At 40.1% G+C, this 11,391-nt stretch overlaps 1 protein-coding gene across 2 annotated transcripts in view; it reads right to left on the bottom strand.

Moving 5' to 3' along the window:
• Window positions 1–9,944, bottom strand: part of MEIS1 (Meis homeobox 1) — a 222,365-nt gene extending 212,421 nt beyond the window's left edge. The window contains exons 1-6 of one of the 2 annotated variants that reach the window (XM_075339267.1): window positions 9,346–9,944; window positions 6,672–6,898; window positions 3,636–3,777; window positions 3,382–3,432; window positions 2,901–2,951; window positions 1,592–1,738 (exon numbers count right to left, since the gene is read on the bottom strand). In XM_075339267.1, the coding sequence (XP_075195382.1) occupies window positions 1,592–1,738; window positions 2,901–2,951; window positions 3,382–3,432; window positions 3,636–3,777; window positions 6,672–6,898; window positions 9,346–9,357 (630 nt within the window). In that variant the 5' untranslated portion in view covers window positions 9,358–9,944. The remainder of the gene's footprint in view (window positions 1–1,591; window positions 1,739–2,900; window positions 2,952–3,381; window positions 3,433–3,635; window positions 3,778–6,671; window positions 6,899–9,345) is intronic. The other variant, XM_075339268.1, reaches the window with a different exon arrangement.
• Window positions 9,945–11,391: the final 1,447 nt, after the last annotated feature.

Raw genomic sequence — 11,391 nt, 5'->3', positions numbered from 1 at the left:
ACACTATACATGCTATATAAACCATATACACTATGTACAGTATATAAACTATACACACGATCTACATTATATACACTATGTACACTATATACACTATGTACACTATATAAGTTACACACACTATATACCCTATAAACTATATACACTATATAAACTATATATACTATGTACACTAGATACACTATATACACTATATAAACTATATAGTATGTACACTATATAAACTATATACACTATATAAACTATGTACACAATATACACACCATATACCCACCGCACACATGCTATTCATTCAGAGCATAAATACACTGATCACCCGCATAACCCGTATAATATGAGGTATTAAATAAACAAGCAATGCACAGAACTCCTGAGAATCGTCCATATAGAGTCGACATACAGAGTGATATCATTACTACACCCAGTGCACATATATCCCCTCCATTGTCGGATATACCATAATCTAACCTCTGCAAAGAGGAAAAGGATTTTCTGCTCACATAATCTAGCCCTTATACACTAATATGCACTGTGCACACTCTGTGCGGTCACTGCCTCCACCGCGTTATCTATTTCTCACTACAAAGTGGAATAGCTGCACCCAGGGTGCACATAACATTAACATACAGCACGATCGATACGATCTCTAGATTCACTTTATGACATATACCATCAATATGCAGTACATTCATTTCATCCATTATAGTATATACCTTCATTAGCCAGAGCTTTATGAAAAGAAAGAAAGAAAGAAAGAAAGAAAGAAAGAAAGAAAGAAAGAAAGAAAGAAAGAAAGAAAGAAAGAAAGAAAGAAAGAAAACAGATGTGGTGCCCAACAACCACATTTTAGAGAGAACTCCAAGAGATATCAGATGCAAATCGTGCTAACCAATGTAATGGCCCATATGTAAAAAGTTAAACATTTCGGCTCCAACATAAATTTGTGGCAAAGGTTCTCTGTATTGGAACCGAAACCTTGCCATTTTCGACTCTTGGGCTAATATATCTCTTTGCAGTTTCTGCATGGTCTGATGTCTCCTGGCGCCCCGCCTAAGTTCTTTGGATATATATATATGCCACATGTTGTTTATATGCAGTTTTTGATGGCCGCACACACAGCCTTATCACGGTCCCCATTGGGACTGTACCTAGTTCACACAGCACAGGTCGCTGCCATCCTCAGGAGGGCACTAATGTGAGCTCAGCACCCTCTGCACGCTCATCCTTCCAGACCATTATTATTACTACCGTCAATAAAACAACTATCCAGCATTATCCCTGTGGCCACTGCACTTATACTTGTGAACTGGATCTCAATAATGTACATTGCATTTACTTATTAATTTATTTTTTTTTATAACAACAAACATGAAGTAGACAGTAAAAGACACACATGCTGGAAGAAAAGCCTCTGTGCAGCTCATCCTGCCAGGTCTAATCCCAGATCAGGGCTTAATGAAGCAATAATAGGCACATTATTCCAAAATGTTCATTTCCTTAATCATATGCAAATAATGGAAAGGCCCCAGTAAATGGAGTGAATATCAATAGGAAAGGATGAGGAGGCCTGGAGAATGTCTTCTCTTCTTACCTGATCTGTTAGGTTTGCTGATCTGGTCATGTCTTCACTGTCTGACTTGGATCCACCTTCCCTGTCATCAATGACCAGGTCTATGGGCATTTTTCCTTTCAAACAACTAATATACCGATGGCAGAAATTGTCGCACAGTTCATGTACCTAGGTCCATGGGAGTGGTAAAGAGGAAAAAATAAATAAAGAAATAAATAAATAATAAACTATATAATCAGGCGTGGATAAATAAAATTGACAAGAGCAATCAAAATCTCCTGGTAGCACAAACAAGGGGAACGCATTGCAATTATTCTCCTGAGACCCTTCTTCCAAGACGCATCATGAATTAGGAGGAACTTTCTTTTCTGCTAAAATAGAGATATCTTCGAAAATTGACACTGACAAGATGATTCACAGGCTACAGCAAATGCAACACCCGTGTTAAATTCATCTGCTCCTGGGGCTGTGACCACAACAGAGATTGTGACCTGCATGGGTGACACTTAAAGTAAACTATTTAATTTCATCTATCTATATCATCATCATCAGAGGGGGCTGCTTAAGGCGATGGGGACAACACAATGCAAAAGAATCTATAATAGAATATACCAGTGGCAGTTGTCAGGCCTGCATAGGTGGTAGGAGGCCTTGTGCTTTAATATTTAAAGCCATACAGAAATGGAATAAATAAAATAAAAACTGCCATGCGACTTTTATAGCTGGCATCAAACTGCAATCCCCTTTATTGCTCAGATGCAAAACAGCCAGTAAAATGGCATTATCATCCTTCTCCCCTCAGCTTTCAGGAACAGTCTGAAGGAACAGGCAGCTCTGTCCATGAAAAAGCCCCCACAACAATGCCCCCCATACCCTTTTATTTTATTTATTTTTATAGCTGGCATCAAACTGCAATCCCCTTTATTGCTCAGATGCAAAACAGCCAGTAAAATGGCATTATCATCCTTCTCCTCTCAGCTTTCAGGAACAGTCTGACGGAACAGGCAGCTCTGTCCATGAAAAAGCCCCCACAACAATGCCCCCCATACCCTTTTATTTTATTTATTTTCATTTCAAATGTATCATAATAATAATAATAATAATAATAATAATAATAATATTCTACCAAAATAATAGCAGTGATGTAGACAATCACAATAGTGCCCCCACCCAGGCCCTAGCCATGGAGATCATGGATTTAGTAGCAAATAGCAATTAAACCGAAAAGAGAAATGGATTCTGTGATTTGCCTTGACACTAATTACACCGAACCAGAAATAAAGACATCTATGCAAATTCCCTATTAGCTATATCTTATCACAGCTTTTACCTTTTCTAATTCCAATAGATGAAACCTTAATACTTGTATGGCTTGGATCATCTGTAAAATAAAAAAAAAAAAATAGGCAGAAACATCATAAAAAAAAATCAGGGGTACAAAAAATTATATTTTGTAAATTTAAACAAAAAATAAATGTGAAAATGTTCAACAATTCCAGAATATAAGGAGGGATTTCTGTCTGGTGACATTCTAAATAGTGGGGGCTTTAACTTGTTTGTCAACAACTCTATTGTGGTGGTGGGGGGATATAGCAGAGAAGAATAAAGGTTTTGACAACCCAAAATAAACCAAGAAGCTGATTAGTGCAGTCACTTACTGGGTGTCATAAAAAAGGGGCAGAAATCTGATCATTGTGTAAATGACCAGAACAAACTGTGCAAAATAAACACGAAAAGGAGCCAAAGCAAGGACATAAAACAGCAAGAAAAAAAACTCAAATTATGACATAAATCTGCAATAAGAATCTTACCAAGTTATCCAATTCCGGATTTGAAGAAAACAAGGGTTTTTCTGCTCGAATCTGAACGCAGATAATAGGGAAAATACAAGTCACTCAGTGGCCTTTAAGTTTCTGGGGTCATTATAATAATGTGTTCAATCAGTAACATTTGTATAAAGTTATCATCGAGTCCATGTATGATGGTGTATGTGAATGTATTGTAGTCACACATGTGCACACACAGTATTGGGGTGTAGGGGTTACTCATGCATTGTTTGACTGACCTGTTTGGCGAATACTGCAATGTCTTCATTGAAAGACTCCGAGGAGCACACATCTCCGCCTGCCACCCCGGGCTCTCTGGGGGTACAAGTAGCTAATTCACATTTCTCAAAAATCAGTGCTAATAGAGGGAATAGAGGGTGTCTGCAAGAGAAACACAAGCAATCAATAACTCTGTATCCACCAGGGCCCAGGATCAGAGGGGGCATGCGCCCAAGTGGCCCTGGCAGTCAGGGCTGCAAAACTCTACAGGCCCAGGACAAGGATGATCACACTCCTAAGTGCCCCAATGCAATGTACTTAGGGCCAGTTATCAGTGCAATACACAGCACGATCGGTGCAGATCGTTCCATGATTTCTACTTATACAAAAACGATCAAAACATGGGGAAGAAGCCAAGGAGGACAACAGTGGAGAGCACGACGACCCAGCAAATGCGCTCGGTATATATGCAGGGGAATTTGCAATCTATCCATCTCCATCTATCTATCTATCTATCTATCTATCTATCTATCTATCTATCCATCCATCCATCCATCCATCCATCCATCCATCTATCTACAATGTTTTAATGCTATTTATATACATATAGTGAGTATATATACATATATATACACACACACACACACACACACACACATATATATATATATATATATGCTCGCCATATGTGTATACATTTATATATATATATATATATATATACATATACATATATATATATATGTATATATATATATATATATATATATATATATATATATATATATATATATATATATATATATATATATATATATATAAAAACACGTAGTTTGCAAATTCCCCTGCAACACCAAAATACAGTGAACAGTGAGCATTTGCCTATTTAACTCTATAGTGTGCAGCATTAACTGAATGATTGTGGCAACCTAGATCCGGCCAACAACCCACACCGACAAACGCTCACGATCATATGCATAACTACACTGCGACTGTACCCGGCTACACTACTGCGACTGCGTGCGCTTTAACTAATGTAATTATCTAAAATAGAAATGTCACAGTATGAATGTCACAACCTCAACGACAGTGAACACAGAGCCGCACTACAACACCGAGCAAACACATAGCCCCACTACAACCCCCAGACAATACACTCAGCTGCACTACAACACCCAGCAAACACACAGCCGCACTACAACACACAGTCGCACTACAACACCCAGAGAATGCACTCAGCCGCACTACAACACCCAGCAAACACACAGTCGCACTACAACACCCAGAGAATGCACTCAGCCGCACTACAACACCCAGCAAACACACAGCCGCACTACAACACCCAGCAGCACTAAAACACCCAGGGAACATATAGCCGCACTACAATCCCCAGCAAACACCCAGCGCACTACAACACCCAGCCGCACTACAACTGCGATTCCCAAGCATCAGCCCAGCTCGGTGGAGGCTTCTTCTCCAGTTTTCTCAGCTTCCTGCACTCATCCTCTCATTCTTGTGCAGCACTGATTACCTGACACTGGGATAATGATATCATCTGTGATCACATTATTATCTGGCAATTATGGAATAGAATATTAACAAGTTTTAGAAGAAACTCCCTACACAAGCTCTATTGCTACAAGTTTAGAAAGATTTGTTTACACATTGCTTTTATCGTAAAAATACGAAGAAGCAAATCTACAAAAAATATATTAACTAAAAAAAGTGTCTGGATATTTATGTCCGTAATAATAGTGATCATAATTGGCCTGAACACTACTATTAATATAAGTAATAAAATAAATAATAATTATATTAGTAGTTGAAATAATGCTAAAACTACTGCTAGTGATAAAACATTAAGGAGCATCAATAATATTACCAGTATAAGTAGTGTTCATAGGAAAAGTATAAAAGTATTAAGTGTGATATATTTTTCTATTTAGGAAAAATACTACTCCTATATCTACTCCTATATCTACTCCTATATCTATTCTTTATAATGCGTTATAAAATCTGACGAGTAGATGTGTGTTTATAATAAAATGTGTCTGTGTATATAGGTATAAATATATATATAAATATATATATGTGTGTGTTTAGAAATATATATATATATATTTGTGTACGTATAAATGTATATATATGTCTGTGTGTGTATTTAGAAATATATAGATATATATATATATTAGAGTACGTATAAATGTTTATATGTGTGTGTGTGTATATATATAGGTATAAATGTACAAATATGTGTGTATATAGGTATATATATAGATGTGTGTTGTATTGAAATACGGTAAAAGCTAATGTAGGAGCAGCAGGATTTGTGCAAGTGAAGTTTAAGTGATTCCTTTATTATATTTTAACTCATTCGCAACTTTCTCTTTTTTTTTGTTTTGAAAGAGCAAGAAACTGTTGTTGTGAGAGACACTGTGTTACCGGCCTAAATAAACTCGGTGAGATTAGTGTTAGTGTGCGACAAATGAGGGAGATTACACTGGTGTTCACATTAAGCAGAGCGTGGGGATTTCATTTATTTAAGACATTCACAGGGAGAACTGCAGAGCTGAGTGTAACACAACAATGTGTCTATTCTTATATCTCTACATCCTTCCTCCTGTCTTTCTTTCTTTCTTTCTTTCTTTCTTTCTCTCTTTCTCTCTTTTTCTCTTTCTTTCTTTCTTTCCTCTTTTCTTTCTTTCTTTCTTTCTCTTTCTTTCTTTCTTTTTCTTTCTTCCTATCACACACACATCCCCACTCGTTCATTTCTTTATCACACACAATTACACAATTCTAACAATTACTCTCATTACTTGTAAAACTTTCCCGACTCCTCCTTTATTATTGTCCACTAAAAAGTCGCAGAAAGTTAGATTTTATTCATGGAAAGAAAAAAGTTTAGAACATTTTCACAACATATTCCTCATGGATCAATACTTTCCTGCAGTTTCTATCTTTTTTTTTTCTGAAGCTAGGATGGATCAGATCCCCCCACATACAGTGCCGGGTGATATCAGGGTCTGTATTACAGGGTCACACAGAGCTGTACCTACCCATAGATGGCATCTTTATCCCTCTTCAGGGCGTCATTGACTGAGGAGCCCATGCTGGGGGCCATGGCGTTGGTGTGGGCAGTGTGCGGGTACTGGTGGGAGTGCAGAGGAGGACCGTGATTCATGTGGTGAACAGGCTGCATGGACCTGGCAGCGTGGGGGTCCCCATACATGGCGCTGGGGATCCCTACTCCATCCATCCCACCGTAATGGGGAAGGTCGTCGTACTGTATGACAGATAGAAAGACACGATCAGACAAGGGGCAGAGCAGGGCACCAGATGGGGCCTCCAGATCCCTCCACCACCATCATCATCCTCATCATCATCATCCTCTATAGAGAAGGAACTTGTGGCTGCTTTGGATGGCTCCCACTCTCTCTCTTCCCAGACACTTGGCCCTGATGGAAGGATCTTTGCTTTTTACACTTTTCACATAAAGTAACCCAATGGAAATCAGAAGAAGGGAATGACTTGCTATGTGACAGTTGGGAAGTGAAGCTGAAAATGAAGCTGAGAAGCGTTTGTCTAATTCAATAACCATATGCCAACATGTGCCAAGGAGGCCAATTAGGGGAGGCAGCCTGATGTGTCACAGGGGCTATATATATATATATATATATATATATATATATATATATATATATATATATATATACATATATATAGATATATATATATACACAAAAAATAATATATATGAATATATATATACACACACACGTGTATATATAAACGCTTCCATATTCATATATATATATATATATATATATATATATATATATGCAGACATATATGTGTGTATATGTATATATAGTTGACACATATAGTTTTTTTTATATATATATATATATATAAAAATATATATATAGACAAAAAAATAATATGTATGTATATATACACACACGTATATAAATAAACACTTCCATATACATATATATATGCACACATACATATGTGTATATGTATATATAGTTGACACATATACTCATATATATATATATACGTACACACACACACACACACACACACACACACACACACACACACACACACATATAAAAAATAAAGGATTTTGTATTTTGGTGCTCCTTTTATTTTTTTGAGCAGTGTATATATAATGTTACTACGACCCCCAGTGTAAGTGGCGCCCCTCTGTACCCACACATGCTATCTGTTGCCCTCTTATCAGAAGTTCTGCCTGCTACATGATGACTCTCTTCCCAGGACTGGGCATGGTCTGAGATTTGGAGACATTACTTGATATTTGGGTTCTGCACTGATGATGACACTTGCTGAAGCCTTAAGTGTCACCAACAAAGCAGCTTTCTCTCCTGGTTAGCTCATTATGGCTCAGCACTCATATATGCAAAGTTTAATGACTTTTAATTATTGCAAGGCTCCTGATTACGTGCACATATTCACAAGAAGTGGCAGCAATTAAGATTACTTGTGTTATTTGGAATACAACTTCACTGAAGTGACAGATCTTTAGGAGAGATTAGGATCTGACTTTTCATTCCTATGGGCACAACCACTCTGGAAACTCGCATTGTTTACTGACTGTCAACAGCATAAACGGCAAGCTGTGTAGGTATGGACATATAATGTGTGTGTGTATATATATATATATATATATATATATATATATATATATATATATATATATATATATTATATACAGTTTCATAGGATAAAGTATTATAATGCTACCCCTGAATTAACCATAATTATATATATAATTGGTGCATGTTATGTATATGGTGGATATCCTATAATGTTCCCCCTTTGTACCTTGTTCCCTTTTTTTTAGTGTATATGTATTCTACATAAAACTTCTACAGACTGATATTTACCACGTGTATGTGTATTTTGCAATTTTGCATTGTATATGAATCTTTATAAATGTATGTACAATACTAAAGTATATTATCACCTATACAATACACGTCTATGTAAGAATACATGAGCCCCTATGTATTGCAGTGTATAGTGTAAGTGCATAGCTCACATGCATTATTGTGTTCACCCTACAGAAATGTCTACAGCACAGTATATGTGTGTCCATGCATATGTGTATAATCTGAATAAATAAAAGTCAACACATGCACTACTGTATTATTTTTTTTTCCCAATGTAAATTGCACTTGCATTGCACATGGCCTCTATGTATGTAATGCAAATATGTGGAGGATACAGCATATAATCCTCACTATGTGCAAGTCTATGTTCCCCTATGTGTGTGTGTGTATATATGTGTGTGTATACAGAGTTATATATCTATATACATATATATATATACATATATATAAATATAAGTATATATACACACACATAAATGTATAATATATATATACATACACACACATGCATATATGTACAGACACATATATAAATCTATCTATCTATATATATATATATATATATATACACTATGTATATATGCACACACGTACATATATGTACACATACAATCACACACATACAAACACACACACACACACACACACACACACACACACACACACACATATATATAATGTATACGAGCATATAGAGTAACATGCAGTGCAATGATCCAGTGCAGAGTCAGAGCCTCATCTCGTCTCACATGGAAAGTTTCCCCAGTCTGAGCTGAGCCACGTTTCCACTCGGTGCAGGGTCTTGAGTACCTACCCTCTGAGCCATCGGCCTTCCTAACTCCTGGCTACTTGACTTTCAGATATATCCTATGTAAGGCCAGTGTGGATGACAATCAATTACTCCACCAAGTGCTGATGAGATACAGTAAATATCTGGGAGATTAAATCCTTCTTCCAAGTTTCCAGAGTTTGCACAGAAGAGTCATTCAGCCTCTCAGACTTTTCTTTCCCAGAACAGAAAAATTCTCCTTCCCCCCCTTAAAATGAGTTTAAAAGTCGCAGAAAACCAGGGGAAAGTCTCATGGCTGTGCGCCACCTGAGCTGTCAATCATAGGTGCGCCGCTTGTCAAGGTGCTGAATGAATGATGGGCGATCTCCTGGAGAATAGTGTCCGGCTGCGGAGTGCGGGGCTTGGGCTCCTCTCGGGGGCGCAGCAGCAGCTCCTTCCTTCTCCCTGGGATCTGCTATGGAAGCAGAGAAGAGTGTGAGTCTCGCCGATCACCGCCACTGCTGCCGATCACTGCTGCCGCCTGCTCCCAGTGTGTGTGCTGCACAGGCGGAGAGCTGGGTCTGGACCAGAATGCTGGAACCCGGAAGTAGTGGTGGCCATAACAGGTCGTGTCTTACACAATGCAATGGGCTGCATCAACTAGCTCATGTGCAGAGGGGGGTGGAGGAGAAGGAGGGGAGGAGGAGGAGGAGGAGGACATCCCAGACAGCAGCAGCAGCACATACACTCCAATACAGCTAAAAAAAGAGCAACTATTCCCAGCTCCCAACTACACACTCAGCTCCAGCCTGGCAGTGCAGACAGCAGCCATGCCCGCTCCCTGCCTCATGTCCTCTCCCTGCCTCATCCCTTGTCTCTGCCTTATCCCCTGTCCCTGCCTCATCCCCTGACCCTGCTTCATTCCCTGACCTTGCCTCCTCCCCTGACCCTGCCTCATCCCCTGACCCTGCCTCATCCCCTGACCCTGCTTCATTCCCTGACCCTGCCTCATGCCCTCTCCCTGCCTCCTGCTTTCTGCCTCATTCCCTGTCCCTGCCTCATCCGCTGACCCTGCTTCATTCCCTGACCCTGCCTCATTCCCTGACCCTGCCTCATCCCCTGACCCTGCCTCATCCCCTGACCCTGCCTCATCCCCTGACCCTGCCTCATTCCCTGACCCTGCCTCATCCCCTGACCCTGCCTCATCCCCTGACCCTGCCTTATCCCCTGACCCTGCTTCATACACTCTCACTGCCTCGTACGTTCTCCCTGTCTCATACCCTCTCTCTACCCTCATACCCTCTTCCTGCCTCATACCCTGTCTTTGTATCATGTCCTCTCCCTCTCATACCCTCTCCATGTTTCATGCTTTCTCCCTGCCTCATGTCATCTCCCTGTCTCACATCTTTTCCCTACCTCATGCTCTCTCCCTGCCTCATGTTTCCTGCCTCATACCCTCTCCCTGCCTGATACCATTTCTGCCTCATACCCTCTGCCTGCCTCATACCCTCTGCCTGCCTCATGTCCTCTCCCTGCCTCGTACATTCCCCCTGCCTCATACCTTCTCTATGCCTCATGCTCTCTGCCTCATACATTCTCCCTGCCTCATACCTTCTCCCTGCCTGATACCCTCTCCCTGCCTGATACCATCTCTGCCTCATACCTTCTGCCTTACTCATACCTCTCCCTGCCTCATGTCCTCTCCCTCCCTCTTACATTGTCTCTGCCTCATACCCTCTCCCTGCCTCATACATTCTCCCTGCCTCATGCTCTCTCCCTGCCTCATGCTCGCTGCCTCATTTCCTCTTGCTGCCTCATGCCCTCTCCCTGCCTAATAACCCCTCCCTGCCTCATGCTTAATTCCTCATGCCCTCTCCCTGCCTCATACCCTGTACCGGCCTCATGCCCTCTCCCTACCTTATTATCTGTCCCTGACTCTTACCCTCTCCCTGACTCATTATCTGTCCCTAACTCATGCCCTCTAAACTCATGCCTTCTCCCTGCCTCATGCCATTTCCCGGCCTCTTGCCCTCTCCCTGCCGCATTATCTATCCCTGCCTCATGCCCTCTACCCTCATGCCCTCTCCCTGC

Source organism: Anomaloglossus baeobatrachus, chromosome 3 (assembly GCF_048569485.1).
Source record: "Anomaloglossus baeobatrachus isolate aAnoBae1 chromosome 3, aAnoBae1.hap1, whole genome shotgun sequence".
Classification (NCBI taxonomy): Eukaryota; Metazoa; Chordata; class Amphibia; order Anura; family Aromobatidae; genus Anomaloglossus; species Anomaloglossus baeobatrachus.
The sequence above is the reverse complement of the archived record's forward strand: the minus strand, read 5'-3'. Positions and strand labels throughout refer to the sequence as shown.